Genomic DNA, 25,009 nt, shown 5'->3' with positions numbered 1-25,009 from the left:
GTTTCATGAAACTTCCCCTAATGTTCTCAGTGACATTTACTTTAACTTTAAAAATGATTGGGTGATAAAATACACAAGTGACTCACTGACTAACAACCGCTCTAATTCCTTCCATAGATTTTTTAACTTATTTTGTACATAGATAACAGTAGATTCGAAATGTTTTTAAATAAAATTGATAATTTAGAGTTAAAAAAAAAAAAACTTAAATGAACATTGATACATGTGACCCTCACTCGCGCTCTACGTACTGGTTTGCACTGTGATTATTGACTACAACTCCCAGCCTTCGCTTGAAGCCGTTCCATTGAGGGGTTGACTCGTTTTGTTCACAAGTCTGGCTTTGAATTATGCTAGGCCCGGGCGGTGACACCGACTTAATTAACACCGCCTCTCCGGTACGGTGGAGTCACTACAACAAGCACCCCAACTTGACGGTTGCTACGCGTTTCTTACAGGTTGCTAGTAGCAAGCATGGCTAATCGCAGCATTTACTCTCTGAGCGTCATTTAAGTGCCATAATGAAACCTTTCGAATCGGACGAGGAGGAAGCGGAGCATCTGAATGTTTACCAGAAACAATTGAGACGTGAGTGGACGTTGTTTTGTGTTTTCGTTCGCGTGGCTCGGTAGCCTTCGCTTAAGCAACGCGTCTAAGTCAGTCAACATCTTTAAATTTACTTAGAACTGAATGAGAAGTTTGCTATGACTACTGTGCTCCCCACTCGCCCTTTTAGTGGAGTCTAATTAAAACGTCAATTATATAAGAGACTCATATTCAGTCTCAGTTAAAATTTAAAGCCACCTGTTACCTTTTAAGACCCCCTGGATTAAAGAATACACTGGTCACGAGTCACATAACATTAGGCACACCTACATCACATTTTAAATAGGACGCAGTACACTCAAGTACCAATATTCAACCTTCATTACAATAATAATAATAATATTGCTTTCTTGATTGTATAAATATGTTTATCATAGTAGTTTGCAGTTAAGCCATTCTCAAAGACAAGCACTATAGAAAATGTAAGGATGGATCATAATACTAATAAACTTGTGTTTACCAGAGCCACCCAACCAAAGCCTACAGCAGCTCAGCGACGCTCTGGAACATCTCCACCACGATGACAATGAGGAGGAAGATCCTGTCAAATGTGAGGATGGGGACAGTCGCAGCGGTGGCACCCTGGCCTCGACAATGGAGAAAAACTGGCCTCGGTGGAACCACAAGAAACAGAGTGAAGCAGGTGACAAATGTATAATGGTGACAAAGCACACTTTTTTAACTATGACCTGACTATATGAAGTTTATCACTTCACATTTCCGTGACACAAAGATGCCTTAAGATGGCGCCAAAGCAATATTTAATGGTTTTAGCCTAAGCACAAAAACGTTGAAGTTTACTGTAAAACTGATACTTAACATTTTTAAGTTATTAGTGTTAGTATATATATATATATATATATATATATATATATATATATATATATATATATATAATTACGCCCGGGCCTAGCATAATTCAAAGCCAGACTTGTGAACAAAACGAGTCAACCCCTCAATGGAACGGCTCAGGAAGGTCCTGAGACAATCCAGCACATAACTGCAGGGTGTAAAATGCTGGCAGGTAAAGCATACATGGAGCGCCATAACCAAGTAGCTGGAATAGTGTACAGGAACATCTGTGCAGAGTATGGACTGGAAGTCCCAAGATCCAAGTGGGAAACACCTCCAAAGGTGGTAGAGAATGACCAAGCCAAGATCCTCTGGGACTTCCAGATCCAGACAGACAGAATGGTAATGGCGAACCAACCGGACATTGTGGTGGTGGACAAAGAGCAGAGGAAAGCCGTTGTGGTTGACATAGCCATCCCAAATGATGGTAACATTAGGAAAAAGGAACATGAGAAACTTGAGAAATATCAAGGGCTCAGAGAAGAGCTGGAGAAGACCTGGAGAGTTAAGACTTCAGTGGTACCTGTGGTCATTGGAGCACTAGGGGCAGTAACCCCCAAACTGGAGGAGTGGCTGAAACAGATCCCAGGAAAAACATCTGACATCTCAGTCCAGAAAAGTGCAGTACTAGGAACAGCAAAGATACTGCGTAGAACCCTCAAGCTCCCAGGCCTCTGGTAGAGGACCCGAGCTTGAAGGGAAAAAGAGACCACCCACGGGGGGGTGAGGAAAAGTTTTTTTTTTTTTTTTTATATATTAACAAATGTTTCATTACTAATACTAACTTCTAAAGTCAGACACCATAGACAGGCTAATGGAAATTACCATAGCTGTTACGGTAATTAAATATTCATTTAAACATATTATGTGAACCGCCAAAGATGTGATAAGAGTAATTAGCATCAATGTTATGGCAATCATAAAGCTTCTACTACCTGCACATTTAACATTCCACAAGGTGGTAATATGATATGAAATGGAAAGTTCAAGGCATGTGTAAGTTTTTGTGTGCCTGTGTGTACAGTCAATCAACTGAAGAGTCTCCTGTTAAAGCAGGGCAGAGAGATGCCTGCTCCTCTCTCGCCTCCAAAGGTAAACATGTTACACCGGATCTGTCTCGTTATCTTTTTGATGGTGCAAGTCCACTTAGTTACTCAATTATTGTTTCAAAAAGATAATTGATTAAAAAAATGACAGTGACATCTCTATTATATACGTATGTCTTTTTAACAATGTATGTACTGCATGTACATACATTGTTAAAAATAATATCAAGTCAAGTTTATTTGTATAGCCCTAAATCACAAACAGTCTCAAAGGGCTTCACATAGCCAAAATTGACAATTATTCTCAAAGCATCCCCTGATCATAAGCTCCCAAAAGGGCAAGGAAAAACTCAAAAAAACCCTGCCAGGGGAAAATGAGAAACCTTGAGAAGGGACCACAGATGGAAGGATCCCCCTTTCAGGATCACCAGGTTAAAATAATAAAATAATATATTAGTAGCATATATACATAAATGCCCTAATCCATTTTCAGGACTTGGTCCCGGTGACTCACAACCCGCCAGATTACATCCAGCACCTGGAGGCTGAGGTCCAACTCTGCAAGGTTTGTTTGAAGATCCCGTTGTCTGTTCAGATGGTTTGACTTGATGAGTAAAAGTGTGCACGTGTGTGTGTGTGTGACAGGAGGAGCAGCAGGGGCTCAAACAGCGCATCCGAGTGGTGGTGGTGGAGAACGAAAAACTGCGCGCCGAGCTCAAAGCCACACATGCGGATGCGTCTCCCAAGGACCATCACACGGTAAAAAAATAACTTTCATAAATTGTATGTCAAAACACAAATGAACGTGACTCATTCTAATTAATGTCATGTAAAAAATGCCCATTTTGCTTTTATATGCTGTCTTGTGTTTCTAGGTGAATGAAACTATAGCAGGCGACAGTTACGTGGCCAAGCATGGGGAAAGCTACACAGCATGGAAGCATGAGCTGGTTTGTCATGATAATTGTTTGTCTCTACAGTTGAGTCAATAAACGCAAAATAATTTTTTGCACTACGCGCACTCAATGTTGTGTGTGTGCACGTCAGGAGCAATTGAAGTCGATGCATCAGGCCCAGATTGAAAGACTGGAGGCTCAGGTCCTCTCCCTCAGGTTGGCCTCGGACTTTTTATCGCCGCTTAAATCTTCCGCCTTCCCTTTACCTTCCTGTGGTTCTTTCACCCTCCAGGAGGGATCTGTCGCTCAGTCAGAATGAGTGCCGGGAGCTGACGGGCCGTCTGAGACGCAGCGAGCAGGAGGTGGCGGCGGCGCTGCGGGCCGGCGGCGTGCCGCGCGTGGCCGGCTTGTGTCTGCAGTGCGCGCAGAAGGAGGCGCTATTGGCTTGCACGCCCGACAACGTGCATGTCCAGATTGTTGACCGACTCACCAAGTGAGTAGACACAACACAGTGTGGTGTATTTTTATTTTCAAAACATGTCTATAAAACATATGGGAGGGGTAAAACTTTAAATAAGAAAATTAACCTGCATATATTGCTATTCTAGATTATGAGTGGCTTCCTGTGATAAATGGGAGCTTCGGTGTGGGTGTATGTATATTATGTCTGTTTGAAAACATTTTGGGGCCTGTTCACTCGCAGGGAGCGTGACGAGCTACTGACGGCTCTGAGTGTGGCACGGTCCGCTCAGCAGGAGATGCAGCACCGGGAGTGGTCGGCTTGTTTGCAAGTCAAAGGCGCCGTTGAGATGGCCGAGGAGGCCCACCTGCACAGAGCTGAGGTTGGATTATTGCAATTGACTACAGCTATCCATCATGAAACCACAAATGAGACAAAACACATAATTTCTAACTCATTTTACAACAAATGGACAGATTAGCCATGGTTATAACGCCATCTGTTGGCATGTTTGAACTTAAAAAAACGAATCTTTTGGAATTTGTGTGGAAAATGTTCAATCTTGAAACATCATTTTTTGCGAGCATTAACCTCCATCAGCTACCATATAATAGTTTTTACCATTATTTAGTTCATCCCAATAAAACAAGAAGAACATAGACAAAAATTTGAAGTGAAAATCAAGTAAATGTACTCAATTGGATTTACAATGAGCCATCAACTCAATCGACTGTCGTCTGCAGGTAGAGGTACAGTGCCAGCAGCTGTCCAGGGAACTCGCCCGGCAGACGACACAGCGAGAACATGACGCGCAAGCCCTGAAGGACAGACTGGCCGAGGCCAGAGAGGAAGGACGCAGCGAGGGCCGTAGGCAGAAGGAAGAGCTGGCAAATACCGTAAATGCAACTTATCTTACTGAGCATTACCACAAACTTTGGTGGAGCTGCACAGTTTGGTGACATCCAACACAAATAAACCTGCACTTCCTAATTTGCTACCATCCCTTTTACTGACTGAGTTTGTGGTGTGTCCGCGCACGGTGCATCAGGTGGCCTGGCTGTCCCAACGTTCCGCCGAGCTGGAGGGGCACCTCGACAGACTCCACGGCGACAAGCGCTCGCTGACCAATCAGCTGGAAGATGCGCAGCGACAACTCGCCAGTGTGGGGCAAGAGAACAGCAAAGTATGCACTTTGATTGACATAAGCATATGTTCTCTCGTCACAATTTTGTAATGCAAGATGACCACAAACTCAATCCAATTCACTCTTTTTTTTTTTTTTTTTTGGTACCAAAAAGGCATGTATTGTAATCCTCCTTAATTCCACTGGGGGACAGCAAAACTCTAGCTATGGTCTTCTCTGTATTCTGTCAAACCTTAAACCTCCAAAATATATTTCAACCACTTCAAATGTAGTATCATGCGAGTTTGAGCTATTTGTCTTGATAAATGACCTTACTAATAGTAGCACACAACTATAATGTATATTCGGGAATAAGGGAACACCTTTTCATGAAATTCAAGTGAATATTATTCGTCTCTTGTGTGGGCTTCAGGTCTGCGCGGAGCTCCAGTATCAACTCAGCAATGCTCAACTCAAGAAAGAGGAGGCTGAGCGAGAACTGCAGGACCTTAAGTCCAAGAGCAGCAGGCAGCTGGAGAAATCCACACAGGTTGGTTACATTGTCATATACAGAAGCATGGTAATTAATTTGAAAAACATGGGAAAACTTAATCAATTTCACAAGGAAAACTTGAAAATAAGTACATCCATGAACCATACACACATTATATGCGCCCCAAAATTATTTGCTAAATTTTTATAAAAATAATTTAGTTGACATTTTATCCATACAGTTGTACATATGTAAATAGTAGATAGTTACGTCAACCCTCTAACAAATCATTTATTGAAGGATGTCACAGTTTTGGCCAATGAAATGAAAATATGTTATTATTTTGGTAGAGGGTTAGGGAGCAGCTATAGGAATCGACACAGGTAACTACTGGATTAAAATAAGCTTTTCAATAATATTCTGATTTACTGAGTTGACATTTATTTACAGAGTTGCGAATAGGCAACAATAAAGCCTAACCCGTTTGACACGAGGTCACACGAGTTGTGTTTGAACGCGGCGCTGTGTGAGCGCGCTTGTTTTCAACATGTCTCTCCACGGGACAGGAAGTGGAAAAGCTGAGCTCTGAGCTGGTTGGCTGTCGGCAGCGTCTGGAGGCTGTCCAAAGGGACGGCGGCCAATGGCAGGCCGAAGCCCTGAGCCTGGCCGAACAGCTGGCGAGCGCCCAGCGCCAACTGCACCTCACCAGGTGAGCGCCTAATCCCGTTCCGCATGCCAGCAACGCGCTCGCGGCGTCACCCTCTGCCTCGGCCTCGGTCTGCTTCGGACCCCGCGCACCAACTGTAGCGGCACCAGGTAGCAGCTAATCCTATTAAACGGAAGCGCGTGCGCGTGGGCAGCCGCTGCGCTGCGGTCCCGGGACCAACTGGACCCCACCAGGTCACCTCTAATCCTGTTAGGCATGCCACAACATAACACACACACACACTGGCTCGCTCACTTGCCCGCGCCAGCAGTGCCAAACTGCTACTTGAGCCTTTCCACTTGTCCCTGGCGCGCGCGCGCACGCACGCACACACACACACACACACACACACACACACGCACACACGCACACACGCACACACGCACACACACCCACACGCACACACACCCACACGCAACCATGCACATGCAGGACAGCGTAGCCTCAGTGGCTCTCTCTCCAGGCTCCACCCTCCTTCCTCCTCTTACTTGGATCCACTGCTCTTTCTCATCTATTTTTTTCTTAGCTCAAATTGAAATAGAGGTGGCATATTTGAAATATTTCAGTGTTTTATTTTCTCTTCGGTGTTTTGTTTTTCTTGACTCATGTCTCAATAAATGCTAGATAAAAAGACAGCACTAGTTGTCAGCTCGTTGTCAAATTAAGTTCGCTTGTAAGGCTACAGCGTAGTTTATCCTGAAATGTAATTTGAAAACCCAATACTGCTTTTTTTAGGAGTAGTTTCATACCATGTTTCATGATGTCAGTTTTTAGTGCTGGAGGCATCCGGAAATTAGGTGGAGCCTGTGTTTCTATTTCATCCATCTTGTCCCCCTCATGTCATCTGTTGCCCGACGACCCGCCGCCACCGGTGTCGTCCGCCCCGACCCGTGCCAGCCGCTGGGGGCGCGTTGTCAACCCTGTTACCCCGCCATCGAGATGTTTGAGATGGGCACAGATGTGACCGTGCTGCCCTGTGTGTGCGTGTGTGTGTGTGTGCGTGTGTGTGTGTGTGTGAGGTTGTGTGTGTGTTCGTTCACTCTGATCTGTGTTTAAGTGTGTTTGTCTGTCAGCTGGCCAACGCTAACACTCACACTGGCTGCATGGCGAGCTGTCGTGTGTGTGTGTGTGCGTGTGTGTGTGTGTTTGGTAAGCGGTTCTGTGCACGGTGACACAGACATTGAGCTGGACCAGAGTAACTATTGGCGCAAATGCTCACATCACTGTGTGATGTAGTTTTATGGCACCGCAGATGTGCGCTGTGATGTTGGACAGGTGCTGGCGCGGCCGAGGAGACAGCAGCCATTGGAATTCAATTTTGCTCATTAGCATTGAAAGGCACTTGGGATTTATTGCTCTGGCTCGTTAATGTTTACAATATCAGAAACTTTTCACCCGAGACTTATAAGTGCTTTTCAATTTATTGGAATATGGCAAAAATATTCCTTCGTTTCAATACTAGAGCAATGAAGAAAAGTTTGTGTCCATCCGCAGACCATCAGAGGTCACGCTGCTCTGCTCGAGGCTCGTTAAGCGGATGCGGCCCTTGGCTTTTTTGTCCGCTTGGCTCCCGTTTGACCCCCTTGATAGAGGGGAAAGGAGCTCTTTCATTGCCTCTCCGCTTTTATTCTGTCCGCCTTGAGGCGCAAGTGATCACAGCAGATTCAGAGCCTGTTTGATTCCCGCCGATTAATGCGTACAAAAAGTGTGTGTTTGTTTTGGTCTGTCGGCAAAATTCACATCACTCGTGGTAGCACGTGTCTATACGCACATGCACACACACGCACGCAATGGTGGGTCCCCTGGCAGCTGGTGCGCTCCAGGATTGGATCATCAGCCAGCTGTGAGTTGGACAGCCCAGGATCTGTCCTAATCCCCGTCACTCTGTTCACATCCACACACACTCGCCGGCCCCAGCCCAGCAGAGGGCTTTACCAAGTTTGGATTGATTGTTTGCTCCTTTCCTTCCTTCTCTCTCTCTCTCTCTCTCTCTCTCTCTCTCTCTCTCTCTCTCTCTCTCTCTCTCTCTCTCTCTCTCGCTCTCGCTCTCGCGCTCGCTCTCGCTCTCGCTCTCTCGTTCCTCCTCCTCTTCTTTCTTCATTTTGTCGCTCCCAAAGGCAACCAGAATGAAAAATCGGCCTTAGTGGTCATCTCAAGCCAGGCACGCATGTGATGGTAGAGTACGCCCCATGCTTGGGTTTTTGGGACAATGTCTGCAAGGCCTCCCGCTAAAAAAAGTCCATCATCTCTGTGAAATCAGGAATACATAGTCATGAGCATGTTTGCTTGGGAAACAGCAAGTTTACTCGTTAGACACTTTGTCCAACAAATTCGACTTTTTGCAGAAGATTTGAAAAGCCAGTCAGGGAAAGAGTAAAAAAAAAAAAGTTTCATTAAAGTCTCAAGCGTATTCCAGTCCAGTGAAAACAGTAGAAACCGGAAGGGTACACATTGTATCAAGGCAAAATACAAAAAAAGATTGACTGGGGAATTAAAACAAAATCGAGTTAGATATTTACGCTTCTGCCTTTTAAAATGAGTTAGTTAAACTTGTAAATTTGCTTCAATCAAGTCTGCTATTTTCTCGCGCCTTCACATGTTTGTCCAGTGAGTCTCAAATTTCTACATCTCTCCACGCTGTACCTTAATGTACATTCCTTACACAAGTAACAGAAAAATAAAATTGCTTAATCTGGCCACCAAAAAACATTTTGTGCAGAAGCCCCCACAGCTCACACAGAGACTCAGCGAGGTCACAAGCGACCCCACTAGGCCCCGCCTCTAAAAGGCACACAGACAATACAATATGGACAGATACTTCCTGTACATTATTTTCCACCATTTTTAATTATGATGTAAAATTTAGAGACGCAATTGTAGTTTTTTGCTTTGTCAAAAATGCGCTTCCTTTTTCTATGTAAGGTGATTGTTTTGTCCCTTCCATGTGCATTTATTGTCGCATTGTTTATTGAGAAAGAATCACAAACAAGATGGCGACACTGAGCTGCTTGCTGTGTTTTTCCTCGACCTTGAGCGCACGGCGAGACAGCGAGACTTTCCCCAAACTCCATTAAACATGTCACGCTGCTGCTGCTCTCTCTCTACGCGCTCCTCCGCCTCATCTGTCGCGGCACGACGGCGGCGAGGTCTGCGTAGGCGGAGACGAGAGAGCGGCACGGGTGAGCGTGAGAGGGCGGAGAAGTGTAAATGAGGAAGGTGAAGGCAGCAGATGCCGCGTCCCGCCAGAGGCTGGCTCCGAGCAGGCCCCGGCCAAATTCAGCATTCGACAAAACTGCTGCAAAGCAAACTCGGCGGGGGGCTCTTGTCCAATCACAGCCCAGCATAATAGGGCTGCAGTGGCGCTGGCGGCGCAAACGCACACTGGACCATGACTTTGGCGTTCTTACCTGTAAACACATGCTCAGATTTTTGTCAATTTTTGTAATGTTAGTGTGAACATTGGACTAATAAGACTTTGCTGATTTTAATCGGAAAGGCGAGTGAGGAAAAAAAATGACACGCCCAAGATCGGGCCTTTGCTGACTTTAGTGTCAAGGGAGGGAAAGCACTCAAAGTTGGCCCAATTTTTGGTTTGTTGTTTTTTTATGAGTGTGTTGGATGCAAGTATGTGGCCTCTGAGTGCCTCATCTCCAGAAGGTGAGCTGGAGTGCAGTGCAGCAATGTGTGCATCTTTCCTTTGTGTGAATGTTAAGTGTTGATACCTCGGGGCGACACCTGTGTCTGCAGAGTTTGATGCGTAGGTCTCTGTGTGACGGCGGCCGAGCCGTGCCAGGTAGAAGGCCCCGCTGCGCGCGTGCGCGTCTGGTCGGCAGCCATGTTGTTGGGGAGCAGATGGCACCGTGGTTGGCAGGGGAGGGGCTGCTTAGCACAACTAATCAGACAGTTACGGATAGGGCAGCTGGGAGGGCTCTCGGCCAGCCCTGCGTGTGTGTGTGCGCGTGTGTGTGTGTGTTAGCGAGAAGGCGTATGCGCTCTGATGTTGACAGTGGTGGGCCCGTCGGCCTTGTGATGACGCCTCGCGGCACTGCTCTCGCCTCCTCGCTGCCAGGGTGCCCTCGTGTCCGCACCTCGCGCTTCCTATCTTCAGTCTTATTGTCTGCTACTCTTGATTTTATTTATTTTTTCTTTGTCACGCTTTTAGAAGCACAAGTTGACTGTATTGACTCAATTAGTAGTCGGTATTAGTTGTTCCGCTTATGCTTTTAAATCTATCCCTCCAATATTTTTATCTTTAAAATAATGTTTCTGAAAATATTTGGGTAATTTTAGTCAGCTTTTAAATGGTGGTGGCTCTTTGCTTTGGACTGGTTGGTCACCCCCGTCCAGCTGAATGTTCTGGATCCCATCTGTAATAGCTTCAAAATCTTTACCCTCGTCGGGGGCCATTGGTGCCTGTAAAATTACATCAATCAATCAAAAAATAGTTTTTTCTTTTTCATCGAGCAGCTTTCATAGTTAAATAAACAAGAATGAGTGTTTCACAAAACAGGTCAGCAAAGAGAACAACACCGCCACACCCCGGCCCGTTTGTAAAAACAAAACAGATTATTGAAGTACTTGACATAGCTGAGGAGAAATTAAACTTTGCACTTGCCACTTCCTTTACACTGAAACCAGTTTGGATTTCAGGAGGATTTTATCGAGCTCAGAGCAGAGTTAAATATTATTTATTTATTTATTTATTTATTTATTTATTTATTTATTTAAATAGCATACGTCATACACACCTAGGGTAGTTTCTACTGTATGTGACGTTAATTGACACAGTAGTAGAAGAGCGCTCCTCGCGCAGCCTTCCGTGATTATCAAACAGTGCCGTAATCTGTTCGTCCTTTGCAAAAATAGACGCAATCGACAGATCCCTGACTGGGAGACCTCGGGCGAGATGGAGGCAAATCTGTCGGCGACAACTGTTCTCCGAGCAGCCAAGTGTGCCCCGGGACACTGGCCTACATAGGCGCACTTCTGTCGCGCCACCCACAAGCGAGTGAACCGGCCCCTCCGCCTTCTATCCACCATCCGTCCACCTCCGCGCTTCGCCTGTGCCATCCCGCAGCGCTGCGCACGAGGCCTCACACAACTTTCTGTCAATTGTCCACACTTGCTCATGCGAGTGTGAATGGTTGGTTTTATGTGCTCAGGTCCAGTGGACCCTGCATGACCAAAGTCAGCCGATATAGGCTCGAGTGTGATGTAGAAAACATCCTGGTCAACTGTAGGATTCACCTCAGATGACAATTTTGTCAAAGAGTAGCTTTTGAGAGGTCTTAAACGTACTTGCAGGCTCGGACCAGAGCTCTAACGGTATTCCGATGTGTCTCGCCGGGAAAAGGGTTGGCGATGGGGGGGGGCGGCATCTCCTTGATAAGAAAAGAGACTCGGGCCGCCGCCTGTAAACAAAGTTGACTCGCCGACAGATGGATTGAATGACAGAGCGCCAAGCCGCGCCAGGGAACGAGGCTGGCAGCGCTGCAGCGAGTGAAGGAGGGAGGGATGGATGGAGAGATAAAGGGAGGAGGTGGCCAACAGGAGAGGAGGTGTGAACAGGTGCATGGCCGCTGAAGGAAGAACCAGCAGATGGAGAGACACACAGCCAGTTTAGTTACAGGAAAAAAGAGAGTGGGAGGGGGAGGAGGCATGAGGGGATGGGATGGAGGATAGAGCGATGCAGAGAAAGCGAGAGAGACAGATGAAGAGGGTTTGCGGGCTACATCAGGCCGCCTCTGTGTGTCATATGTCGGCGTGACCCGGAGGCGTGCTAAAAAACCAAACACAAAGCCATTTGTTACACGTGGCGTCAATAAATGATGTTCAATATGTCATTTTCATTTGACGCTCTTTTTCCCTCTCTGTCGTGTTCTTTTCAAGGGCTTGGCAGAGAGAGCCCTCCGCACACACTCGCAGGCAAAGTTTGCATATTAATGTTGACACTGTGCCTGTCCGTCGTCATATTTAGCTGCTGCGTCTGGTGGGATAAGTCCACCTGCAACAAATTGAACAAGTGGATGGAAAAACAGAAATAGGCAACAGCTAGTAGAGTACAGGATGCAAAACTATCTTTTTGAGAATACTAATTTTACTTAAGCAATTACATGGTGCTAGACAAACAGTGACGCATAGCGACATATACAGTGACTGTGAAGTACCTACATTTTAGTACCCGCCAATACTGAGTACCGATACTTGATGATACCGTAACATAGCACAGCTTGTATCCATCATATTTGTTTTTACGTCATTATACAGTTTTCCAGGTTGCATATATTACACATTGTTACACATTTTTAGCACTTCAAAGAATGTATGTATGTCGTGAAATAAGATGAGAAATGATAAAATTGCCAACCCAATCATCCAGAGTGAGTGACACATTTTGTTCTTTGGAGTGGGATTGAGCCAATGTCGCTTTGACAAACAATGGCATCAGTGTGACTGCTGGTCTCCTCGCACAAACTTGCTGCATGTTAGTGTGACTTTGTGTGATGTATTCGAAAAGCGTCATTGTGCTTGTCGCTCTTTGTACAAACATCAGTGTCTCCTCCAAGTCCACCATCTGACTCCAATTTGTGCCGCTCCTCTAATAAAGCAGCATTTGGCGCTGCTGGCGCCGGACGTCGCCGGCACCGCGGGGCGCCGCAAACTCTGGGTCGGGCCGGGCTGGGCTGCCCCCCCTCGTCTAATGGCCGACAGCTTGAATAGTGCCCACTTACGTCGGTTCTGCCCAGTAAGCCCCCCCCCCCCCCCCCCCCCCCCCCAGCTCTCTCTTTACCCAGCAGCCACTGCACCTGGCTGCTCAGCCACAAACATCCCAGCTTTGGCCTTTGGCCCGACTGATAACTGACGCTTGTCCAGAGCTGCGTGTGTTCATATGCGTGTGTGTGTGTGTCCACCCGCATCAGGGCTTGCCACATTATGGAGCCGACACACTGGTTCCTGTCCAGCCCCCAAACTGGAGGCCCTTTGATGGTTCTATGCTAATGGCCTGCTGCTTGGATCTGATCAAATTGAACTCAAGCAGATGAAGACGGTCCAGTTGGTGACCTCACTTGTCCTCCAGCTACTTTCTCTTGAACAGCGGGACCTCGAGGTCCAACACAATCCATTGTAGACAACTGTCACCATCATAAAAGCTTTAGCTAGCTAAAAACTAACCGAGTTTCTGTGTGCTGTGCTCTCTTTTGGGATGATAGTTGTTTAAAATCACAAAATGTCACGGTTGTCAAAGTGCTGTCGGCATATTTCTTGCTCTGTGCACAATGCTGAGGGCTTGACTTACTTGAGGAGGTACCAAAAAAACGAGAACAAATTTGAAGTGATGAAGAAGCAATAACCGTGTCTTCTCTAATGTCTTTCTTCTTCTTGTTTGTTTGTTTAGTTCTATCCTTCTTTCCCCGAATTCTCGGGGTCCTTCTACATTGAATATTGTTTGTCACTTTCAGGTCTTGACACGAACACACTCTCATAAAGGTGTCAGATTGTTGTTCTGAGGTTGTTTTGCGACAAAGAGGCGGCCGCAGCGCTCCGTTTGCTAGCTTGCTTGCTTGCTTTTGTGGGACCGCCGTTGCCGACCGCTGCAACTTTCTGGCGTGGCGTCTGATGCTAATTGGTGGGTAAACAGGTTTGGTGCGAGCGCCCCGTCCTCCTCCTCATGCTGCTCTTCAATGGCGCGCGTATGGACAGAACCACAAAAGTAGACGCAGCCCCCCTGGAACCTCTTGCAGGACCAAATGGCTGGCAATGCCTGGCCGCCATCTCCCGCTGAGCCCTGGTGTGCGCTTTGGTGGCTCAGGCTGCTGTTCAAACCCAGCGGGTGTCCCGCTCACCCACACATACACACACACACTCGGTCTCCCTGCGTCCCCTGCACGGCAACGCCACCCGCTTTCACACCCCAGACAGCAGGACAGCAGGAGAACGCACACACACAAACACGCAGGAAGGCAAGCAGGATGGAACCGACAGACGCGGTCACTTTAGAGATGCAGGCCAAGCGCTGCAGGGGAGAAAAGTTTTCACTTGAACTGGAGAATTCTCTCTTCATTAGCGCCTCTTTGGACTTCAGGAAGAGTTGTATTTATTTGTCATCGCTCTCGCTCTCTCCCCGTCTTTGTAGTTTCTCCCGTTCTTTTGTGTGCGTCTGTTGTTGGCACGCTGCTGGACTTGGAAAGTTTGTCTCCGACAGACGGCCGGCCGGCCGGCTGGGATGCGCGCACCTTTTTTGTGACGGCCCTACCTGCGTCGGAGGGAGGAATTAAAAGTGATGCGATGGTGCGTCACCGTGCGTTTATGTGGACACGCGACATGCTCGACCCGCTATTTCCCGCTTGTGATGCAAATGTGAAAGCCCTGTCGTTGAGCAGGAAGAAGGAGAGTGCAGTTCTAATACTTTAATTTTGGGGCCTTTATCTAATCTTTGTTTTATTTTGCCATTTTTTTAAATGAAGTTGGAATAAATTCTCTTTTAGTTTTCATTGTTTTTGATTTATTGCCTTAGTTTTGGTTATCGATATTAACCCTGACTGCCCTGCAAGCTGTCTCCGATGTCACTTACTTGGCCACGCCCCTCAAAGGCACACATAGCAGTTTTTTCCATTATCTTTTGTTTGGTTTTCCAAAGACATTGTGATTGATGTCAGTGGAAGGACTTAATGCAATTTGATTAATTCCAGTGGCTGTTTGACTCTCATGATGTGAATTCCACTTGTACTGAGCAGCCTTGTGTTTGTGTATCGGCGCCTCCAGAGAAGCCAGCGAGACGGCGGCGAGAGCTCACGAGGACGAAATGGTGTCCGCTGCCCGCGCCTGGCGCCAGCGTGAGGGCGAGATGGCGGCGCTGCTGCAGGAAACGGAGACGCAGCACCTGCAGAGAGGTCAGTGACTCCAAAACCAGGACTGAGCCTGGATAGGCTGTCGCTCCTTGTGACCCTGTGACAAGGGTAAGCGCCATGGAAAATGGATGGTCGCAGCAGCAAGGCGCCTCTGAGGTGGATGCGGCGGCGTGGAAGGTGACCTGGACGGACGGGTCAGAGTGCCCGCTGCGTCCCAGCGTCAGACCATCTGGCTCCTTCTCCTCCTCCTCCTTACCTGCATCGACTTTCGTTTTACAAATAGTCCTGGATTTGTCACAAGTTCATGCAGAGCTGTCATAGTGATTTGATTTTCCAAAGGGAATCAAATGGACAGAATTGAAATTTCAGAATGGAAAATGTGTAATTCATGAAAAAAGAAAAGCCCAATTGTACCAAGGCAAACAACCAATTTTAAGAGTTGTAAAGTGCACATCGGAGCTACCGCTGCTCGCACATCTGTGGCACCATCTGGCTCCTCGCCCCCTTGCCTCTTCCGCCACCTTTCCTTTCCTTACCTGCGCTTTTCCTTTGCAACTCAGAGGCCCGCTGCTACTTGCAAAGAAAAAAAAGAGGCCAGTGGAGTGAGTGAGGAGAAGGAGAGAGCTTTGGCGGGAAGAGGAGGCGTAAACAAAGGCTTGCTTTCCTGGCATGTGGCAGTGCCACACATGTTGTCTAAAGAGAGCTGACATCAGAGCACAGCAGGAAACGCCGAGGGAGGGGGGAGGCGGAGGGGCACGGTGGCCATCCTTTCGTCACTCGCATCACTTCCTCTCGCCGCTCTCACAGACGAGCGCCATAATGAGCTTTCTTTTTTTTTTTTTGCTCTCCTTCCATCCACCACCTTTTTTTTTTTTTTTTTCATATTCCTATTTTTTTTAAATGCATCCATACAGAGTTGCCTCGAGATGACATCAGATATTTCTCCCCCTCCCTCGTCCCCCCATGGCTTTGGCTGTTGTTTGTTTCCAGTGCCAGTTCTGCCGGGCTTTCTGTGTCCCAGGGTTCTTTTTGGCCTACGCACGGCCAGACATATTCAAAGCCCGCTCGCCTAATTAGCATTCTTCATCCCAACTTTCTCGCACTATGGCCAAGACTGCGTGTGTGCGTGTGCGCTCGCGCCCACCAGATGAAGCTCGTCAAAGTTAGGCAAGCATCATTACAGACTTGCCATGTTTGGCATGTGGAACATTTTTGGGATGGAAGTCGAATAGAAGTATTAATACATATTCAACACTAATAAACAACTATGGGAATAAAGTCATTGAAAAATGCTAAAATATTGCAAGATGAAAAGAAAAATATTGTGACAATAAAAAAACTGTTTTTTTTTTTTTATTGTGACAATATATTTTACGGAAGGCATAGGCCCAAATTTTACATTAACTGAAAAAACTCCAACAGAAAAAAAAAAATAATTGTGAGAATAAAGTTTGAAATTCCGATGAAGAAAACAAAAGGAATGGCCCAACTTTTCAAAGACGTGGCCTTGTCCTCCTTTTTATTTGATTGTTGCCAGTGCCTGATGGTGCGCCGATGCGAGAGCAGGTGGGGGCGTCATCGGCGGCGTCCAAAAACGACACCATTGTAAGGATTTGTTTGTTTCCCAAGGAGAGCAAACATATGCTGGTATGCGCGCAATTTCAAAGGCAGGATGAAAGCCTGCTCGGAAAGAGGACAAGGCGGCAAAGGGCATACATAGCACCAGACAACGTTGTATTTTAACGTTCAATGTTCAATGCAGTACATATGTACTTTTGCTGCAGCTTTTGTGTGCATTTCATCTCTACACAGGCGCCAGGAGGCACTTTTTAAAAATTGTTTTCAAATTCTTTAGTGGAGTGCAGCAAAGTGTTTGCTTTGTGTGTTCGCAGCCAGCGAGCTGGACAAACTCCTATCTTCCCAGAATTCCCTCATCAAGAAGCTGAAGGAGGAGTGTCGCACGCTGGGAGCCACGTTGGAGGAGCTGACGGGAAACAGAAGGTCAATGCCACAAATCGTCTTGATGAATAGTCGTATGGTTGACATTTTTATATCGCACTGGAGACTTGTGTTGTATTTGTTTCGTGACTAGCTTACATGCTACATGTTCCCTTCCTGCCTGACCTGTTTTCTTGTTCAACCTGATGCAAGTGGAGTCACAGCAGGCCTGCCTGCCCCTCCATCTGCCATGTGTACGTGTCTGCCTGTTGTTGTTTGTGTGTGTGTGTTGCATATACATGTGTGTGAGTACGTGTACGACAGTGACCCTGGGCCCAGCGTTCTGTCAGCTGTTGGAGCTGTGCTGCGCATTAGTCACATGACGGCCTCCAATCTGGCCCTGACAGACAGCCTGCGCTGGCTTCACCAGCCACAACACACACACACACACACACACACACACACACGTACAGACTGAAGAAGGCTCCAAAATGATAAACGCCGTTCCCCTTAGATGCCCATTCAGTCGGTAGGTGATCCGCAAAACAGTGGCGTCACTGTGTGGGTGTGTGGGTGTGTGTGTGCGTGTGTGTGTGTGTGTGTGTGCGTGCGTGCGTGCGCGTGTGTGTGGGCCTCTAGCTGTTTGAGCTCCTGGAGTCCAAGTCAAGTGTAGCGGTTAAAGTCCTGCTGGACCGCCACAGTGACAATACACACAAACTCATGCTGGGGCTGACGAGGCCCGCTCTGTGCTGTTGAAGCAGAAAATGGGCTACGGGTGCCCTCAAGGTTCATGTGCACCTCACGCATTTGGGACACTTTTCACCTTGCATGTCAAGCCATGCTATTAGAGGGAAAAAAAAAAAGTACTTTGGATAAAGATTTTTTATTATTATTATTTTTAAAAGTTGTTGAAGGAGTAGCAGTACTTTTACATCTTTATTTGTGTAAAATGGAGCTTTTTTATTGACTTGTAACATTTAAAATGTTTTTTTTTTCTTTTTGTTTGTAGGCGGGAAGTGGAGCAGCTGGCTGTGGTGAATCACCACCTTCAGGACACAGTGAAGAATATGAGAGCACGCTGCTCCGACATGGAGAAACAGTGTGTTCAGCACGGACGCGTGCACCACACCATGAAGAACAGGTGCGCACACACGCAAAATCAACACATAGCTCGTTTCACCAGACTAGTCATGGAGAATAAAGTTGTCGTTTTAAGAGCAAAAAAAGCACAAGTAAAGTTGAAATATGTTGAGAATCAACGTGGCATTCTTGGAAAATACAACTAAACCAAGTCGTAATTAAGAGAACATAAATAACAGATGACCAGGATAAAATTATACTTTTTACTTGAAAATATGTAATGATGTAGATTGCAATATTACAAGAAAAAAAAAGATAATTTTATTAATCGAAAAAAACTTTTAAAAAAAATACATACTATTACAAGCTAGCTAAAATTATGTGTTTATGCTCTCTTTTTTTCTCGCTAACGAGAAAGTGTTATTTTGTGACATCACGCACAATGCCCCCCCCCCCCAAAAAAAAAAAGAGAAAAAAAAAACATGTAAATGGCACTGCTGCTGATGCTTAAACTATGGTGGAGTTCATAGACAATTCTGGAACGGCATAAAGTGCTTCCAGATTTGCCTTTGGCTGCAGTGCGCGAGTCTTTGTGTGCGCGTGTGTGCGCGTGTCTCCGCAGGGGCGCTTGGCCAGTCGCCTGCCTCTGCCCATGTGGCCCAGAGTGTGTGTGGGTGTCGTCGTCCCACTCTGTAGGAGCTCTGCATCAGCACCTCACCTAGACACACGCACACGTCACCACATTTTACTCCCACCCGCCCGTGAACTTGTGGCCAAGCAGACAAACAGAAGTAAAAGTCAAGCGCGCGGCAGCTGCATGCAAAAACAATCTCGCTTGGTGAGAAGGTATCATTCTTGCATGCGTCCTCGGGAGGTTCGCTTGAACGCGGCTGCCAAGCGCGGATGGGCCGGGAAGCTGGCGCCCAAACTTGGCGCCGCCTTCCCCGGCCGAACGATGATAATCAGCGTTGGCATTTAGCAAATTCTGTTTTGTGCTTTGACACTTTGCTCAGTGGATGAATCCTCCTGCGAGTTGCCGCGCATGTCAACATCTTTTTTTTCTTCTGCTTTTGGACATGCCTGACCACAGTTTTTCTTTTAGCTTTGCTGTTGTTTTTTAGTTGCTGTTGTGGATGGATTTGCTTAATGTTGAGTGTTTGCTGCTTGTGGGCCTTTAAATGACAATTAAAACCGCTTGAAAAGGTTTTTAGGGTTACAACAATATTTTTAAAAAATCAGTTTGGGGTGTGGCTTGATTTTGAACGTGGGTACACGAAGGCAGTGTCTGCCAACGTTTGTTCTGCCATGGCACATATTTTGAGAAATGTGGAGGCACATTACCAAATCAAAATAACTCACCTTTGTGTGAAATTTGAGCCTGTTTAGTTGAATGCAAAATGATCATTTGGTATGAATGGCAACAGTTGGATGCACAGATTCATGGACGAAATTGACACTCTGCTCTTTTGTACTCCCAAAAGTGGAAAGAAAGAAAGAATGACTCAATGTCCAAGTTGAGTTGGCTTTGATTTCATCTTTCAGTACAAAACGTGAACACTTACAGTTAGCCATCAACAACCGTTGCGAGACAGGAATGAAGCAGCAAATCCAGCCGCAATGACACATCGAACGACAGCAGTGTGTGCGCTTGTCTCAGTCTTGGAGTCTCTGAATGTTACTGCATGTTACCCCCCCAAGGGCTCTTGAACGCATCACAGCGTGCTCCATCGCAGCGCCCGAGGCCTTTCGAGAAGTAACCCGCTAACAAGGCGAGTGAGCGGCCTTGTCGCCATACAGCCCCCCCCCCCTTTTTTTTCTTTCCTCCCCTCGCTGCAATCTGTGCCGCGAAGAGCAAAACATTTGGAAAATCAGCTTGATGTATTTTTACCGGGCCAAGCCTGCTGCCAAACGACAGGGGTTTCTTAACACACACTTCATTATTTATTTGACTATTTCTGTGTTGTTTACGTCGTGAGCAGGAGGGGGGGGGGTGACGGAGTGGCCAAGAGTGGTTACAAACCAACATGGAACATATTATTAGAACACATTGCTCAATAAATAGTGTTAATGTTCTCAATTATATTTGTTTGATGCCCATCATTAGCTGTTACGTTCTGTAGCTAATGAAATTTCCACCTGAAATATTTTATCGTAGTCACCAGGGAGTTCATATGAAGATTCAAAATTGTAGGATACACATCAAGCTATTTTTGTTATTGTTTTTTTTTAAGTTGAGTTTCAAACTTTGTTCTACATTTAAATGATATGATGATATATAAGGCCTTCACACTTTTTATCCCTGTTCTTTATATTCAACCTTTTCCGAACACTTTTTTACACTTAATTACTTCCACATAATTCATCTGATTCACCTCATTCCAATTTCAACATATTCCAAATATTCACGTGAGGGGTGCGTCCATTTTTTCCCATTCCAAAAATTTTCCGTTTTCCCCAAATTCACAAATTTTCTGCCAAAATTTCACCATTAATGGCACATTGAACATTTCACATTTGCATCAATCCCGTTTGGAATTCACATCATTCAGCTAATTCAAATCCCATTGGGAAAGGTTGTTAACATTCCCCAAATTGCCATGTTTCAAAAATTTCACATTTTCACCTTAAAAACATGCACAAAATTTTACTAAATTTAGTTTTCCCCTTCTACATTTTTTGAACAATTCAACCCCTTCCAACTTTAAACTGTTCATCTTGTGCCTACCTATTCCAAAACCTGCCATTTACCAAAATTACATATTTTCAACTTTTACATTGGCGCAAAGCTTCGCAAAATTTTGCAAAATTCATTTTTCCCTTCTAATTTCTACATTTTTGGACTGATTCAACCCGTTCCAACTTTAAACGGTAATGTTTTTTGTCACTTACTGTTTTTCTCACTCACTGCTTTTCTCGCTCACTGTTTTTCTTGTTTAAGTTATTTCTTGCTAAAGTTTTTCCTTGCTCGCAATTTTTCTCGCTTATAGTTTTTCTTGCTTACGTTTTTTCCCACTTACGGTTTTTCCCGCTTACGGTTGTTCCCGTCTACGGTTTTTCCCTCCTACATTTTTTTTCTCGGTTGCGTTTTTTTTTTTTTTTTGCTTACTAATTTTCCTCGCTTACTGGTTTTCTCACGTACTGTTTTTTCTCGATTTCTGGTCTTTCTAAATACTTATATATTCACCTGCAGTTTCCTAGTTTTTTACCAATTTGTACTGTTCGAACTTCAACGTTTTCAGTCATTGTATAACATTTCCTGTCAGTATCATTTGACATCATTCTGAAGTATTCCCCAAGTTTTTATTCAGCCTCTAAGACTTCACACGCAATTTCTTCAGAAATTGCATTCTCTAGCTGTTACAAAATATTGCACCATTTTTATAAAGATAATTGGCATTTAATTTTAAAAAAGTGTTGTTTGTTTCAAAACAAGTGCTGAATGTTAAGCAGTGTGAAACATTACAAAGAGCAGTATTGCACAAAATTAAAGTATAGAAAATTTAATGTTACAAACAATTAAAATTTGTAGAGCATTAAAAGGTGGTTCATATTATTTTGTATGGTAGCCGTGGCTCAGTCAGTAGAGTGGCTTGTTTAAAAACGGTTGGGGGTTCAAACTGAGCTCTGTCTGAGCCATATGATGTATTGTCTTTGGGCAAGACAATTCACACACATTGCCTCATTACCCCTTGGCCAATTTTGATGCATCTACAGAAATATACATTGATTCACACTGTCCCTGTGAAATAAATAAAAATAAAATAATAAAAATATTTTCCATGACTCACACATTGCTTTTACATTTGAAATGACGTTGCAACATCTGAATTGCTTTCAAAAATAATTGAATAATCTAACAATGAGTAATTAGTTAATGAGTGATTTAAAAAATAATCTAAAAGGACAAAGCAGGCAAAAGATATTACACAAATATGAAACCTGAGCAATCGCATCTTTCCAAAGCTAAAATTAAAACCTCTTTTCCTTTTGTCCATTTTTGTTTCCAAGGGTTCAACACTTACGTCGGCCCTCTCTTCATCTTCCTCCTCCTCTTCTCCGTCTCCTTCTGTCACGCGTCTTCTCGGTGTTGATTCGCCGTCCTCTTTGCGGCAGCGAAAGCCACGCAAACCTTTAGTCAGCGCACAGCTGCTCGCCGGCCGCTTCACCAATTATCACCACGCACACACTTAGGTCACACACAATCATCCACTATGCGCGTGTGTGCGAATGTATGGGTGGCGCAACATACAGAATATGCGCAGATGTGTGTGCGGATCCACAGGCTTGACTGAGCCATATGGCCTCCATGAACAAGGATGGTGCGTGCGTCTGGAGGAGGGATGGCGGCCCATGTGCGCCATGAGCTGTGCAAGCAGTTGTTCAAGTGTGTGAGTGAGTGTGTGTGTGTATGTGTGTGTGTGTACGTGTATGCGCGCACCAGAGGCTCCAGGAGATTGCTTAATGGAACAAATGGTCGCGACAGGCCGCGGGAAGAAGGAACAGGCTTGCTGCTACCGCCGGCGCGCTACGAGCCCTGGGGTGCGAAGGCTGCTTCATCTGGGCGCCTGCCACACATACGTACACACACACACACACACACACACACACAGTGTGCTGACATGGCCCAGAAGCTAGAGGGACATCACTTCTTACAAAAACTTCATTTGGAAGGAAGTTGGCAAGGAGTCAAGGTGTGTGAAAAGTCTTGCCCAAGACACAATGACGTGACTCAGACAGAGCTGGATTCTAACAACCATCCTTCCGGTTTCCGAATGATCTGCTCTACTGCCTGAGCCAGCCAAATTCACTTCTGACTCTCAGATACAGGATGTCAGCGGTTGGAAAAGGCTACTGCGGAGACTGCAGCGAGTTAGCATTAAAGCAACTTGGTCAAATATCTTGAAGGATTCTTGTCGTCAGCGCCCTCACTTCCTGCCCATCTTAGCATACGAGTGCAAGAAAAACTCAATTTGAGTTAAAAATTGGATCAACTCAGGAAGTTGGGTCGAGCTGACCCACGTCGTCCTTGTCCATTTCTGCCTACATTGCATTTCTCGAGTGAGCACTGCTGTCCTCACCTCTAGGCGGTGTGCGTCTCTCATCCTCTCTCGTGGTCCAGGCGGGCTTGTGCAGTCTGGGTGGTGTCGCGCAGCTTTTTCGGCTTGCAGCAGTGCGGCGGCAGAAGTGGCCAGAGGCCTCGCAAGCTGCACCCTTTGTAAGCGTGCAACGTCAGCGAGGACGCCTCATAAAGGACAACATGCTGCCGTTTCAACAGCAGTAGTGTAACATTTTAATATGTGCTGTTAACACGCCTGCAGCACGCGCGCACGGATCACAGATGAAGGCAAGCGCCTGTTGGTCGACATCTAACAGTACTAAACCAAAAGTGGGGATAAGTGCTTCAGATAATGATTTGAAATTAGGGTTTCCAACTTGGGTTAGGGTTTTAAATTAGGGTTTGCAACAAGGGTTGGGGTTTCAAATTACCTTTTGCAACATGGGTAACAAATTAGGGTTTGCAATTAGGGTTAGGGCAGTGGTTCTTAACCTTGTTCGAAGTACTGAACCCCAGCAGCTTCATATGCGCCGTCACCGAACCCCTTTTTAGTGAAAAATTATATTTTTTTCAAATTTTTTACTGGTGCACAAAATGAGCCATGTATGAACATCACCTTGTTCAAAGAACAAAACCAACACAATGCATTAACTATCGATTGAACTAAGGTTAAGAACCACTGGGTTAGGGTTTCAAATTAGGGTTTGCAACAACACTTGAACCAATTCCTTTCTGACGTTGTCTGACATGTCAGCATGTTAATGTGGTGACGATCACCTTGAAATACATTTGAGGCTTTTGAACAGCACAAATCTAACCCTAACCCCCGGAGGACATGTTGCACTCCCACCTGTAAATAAACACAACCACAAACAAACATTTTATATCGACACTAGCTGTGGGCTACTACTCACGTGTGCCACTGAGTGTATGCGGGTGTCATTATCAAGACTGTCAGGGGAAATTACTGCTAAGTGCCCCCCAGCTAAACTTGCTTGGATTTTTGACTGCTGTCACACCAACACACGCATGCTCGCACGCACACACACAGTCCAGCAGGTGGGGTCCTTTCACAGGTCAAAATGAATATTGTATAATGCAGTAATAAATAAATTGTTTGCGTGTGTGTGTGTGTGTTTATGTAGGCTTCAACAGTTGGACCGCCACTGCCAGAGCAGCGCCCAGCAGGTGTGTGAGCTGCTGGCGAAACAGAACCACATGATGATCAACCACACACAACCACTAAACAACTAACACGATGTGTGCGTGTGACTAACTGAATTTCTGAGTGCGTCTCAAGTAGCAATATCAGTTATTTTTTACTCTTTTTCAATTTTTACTTCAGAAATGTGCATTTGTTCTTCATTAAAGCAGGATTGCAATAAAGCTGGAATAGAAGAATAGTAACTTAAATAAAACTGCTTTTCAACATCGATTTATTATTTATTTTCATGTTCAAACACATTTCTCAAAATTTTAGTAGTACTGAATAGAAACATTAAACTGTTTATAATCAGACTCTTTTGATGCAAGATACTTTTAATGAAACTGATTTATATTGCGATTTTTAAAAGAATATTCAGCCAGGTTTTTAGTTGCTGCAAGTGTCTTTTGTAGTTCTTTATTTTTACAACAAAAGCTATTGAGAAAGCGCTACACATAATAAAGAGCTATTGTGTTGTATTTTAATGCCAGTAAAAAATAATTCATAACATTTAAAAAAATCTTTCGATTTCCCTTGCGCATATTTAATTTTTTAACCCCAAATTAAAGGGAAATTGAATTAAAATATAATTGATTGAATAACATTAAAAAAATATTGTTTATTGATGACTGTATTGTAAATATGAATTCTAATTCAAACGTTAAAACGGTTCTTCATTTTGGGTAAAATTGTGCGCGTG

The 25,009-nt window shown here is 45.2% G+C and overlaps 1 protein-coding gene across 4 annotated transcripts; it reads left to right on the top strand.

Moving 5' to 3' along the window:
- The first annotated feature begins 378 nt into the window (after positions 1-378).
- On the top strand, positions 379-24,540 carry sdccag8 (SHH signaling and ciliogenesis regulator sdccag8). 4 transcript variants are annotated; one of them, XM_049737019.2, is made up of 17 exons: positions 379-588; positions 1,070-1,249; positions 2,483-2,550; positions 2,998-3,069; positions 3,150-3,263; positions 3,380-3,454; positions 3,552-3,616; positions 3,693-3,893; positions 4,104-4,242; positions 4,604-4,756; positions 4,909-5,043; positions 5,417-5,533; positions 6,043-6,185; positions 14,946-15,073; positions 16,924-17,032; positions 17,979-18,110; positions 19,748-24,250. In XM_049737019.2, the coding sequence occupies exons 1-17, from the start codon at positions 522-524 to the stop codon at positions 19,812-19,814; spliced, it is 1,965 nt and encodes a 654-aa protein (XP_049592976.1). In that variant the 5' UTR covers positions 379-521; the 3' UTR covers positions 19,815-24,250. The 4 variants fall into 4 exon arrangements, with proteins under 4 accessions (XP_049592976.1, XP_049592975.1, XP_049592973.1 ...); XM_049737018.2 differs by lacking the exon at positions 19,748-24,250 and adding an exon at positions 18,672-19,271; XM_049737017.2 differs by lacking the exon at positions 19,748-24,250 and adding an exon at positions 24,251-24,540 and having other exon boundaries at positions 381-588.
- Positions 24,541-25,009: the final 469 nt, after the last annotated feature.

This window comes from Syngnathus scovelli, chromosome 12 (genome assembly GCF_024217435.2).
Source record: "Syngnathus scovelli strain Florida chromosome 12, RoL_Ssco_1.2, whole genome shotgun sequence".
NCBI lineage: Eukaryota > Metazoa > Chordata > Actinopteri > Syngnathiformes > Syngnathidae > Syngnathus > Syngnathus scovelli.
This window is presented reverse-complemented; position numbering and strand designations above follow the sequence as displayed.

Excerpts from the sequence above, each read along its gene's own strand:
- sdccag8 (XM_049737016.2), top strand. The coding sequence starts at position 522 with ATGAAACCTTTCGAATCGGACGAGGAGGAAGCGGAGCATCTGAATGTT. Across the intron at positions 3,617-3,692 it reads GCTCAGGTCCTCTCCCTCAG|GAGGGATCTGTCGCTCAGTC; the intron begins GTTGGCCTCGGA and ends TTCACCCTCCAG. Across the intron at positions 4,243-4,603 it reads CCCACCTGCACAGAGCTGAG|GTAGAGGTACAGTGCCAGCA; the intron begins GTTGGATTATTG and ends TGTCGTCTGCAG.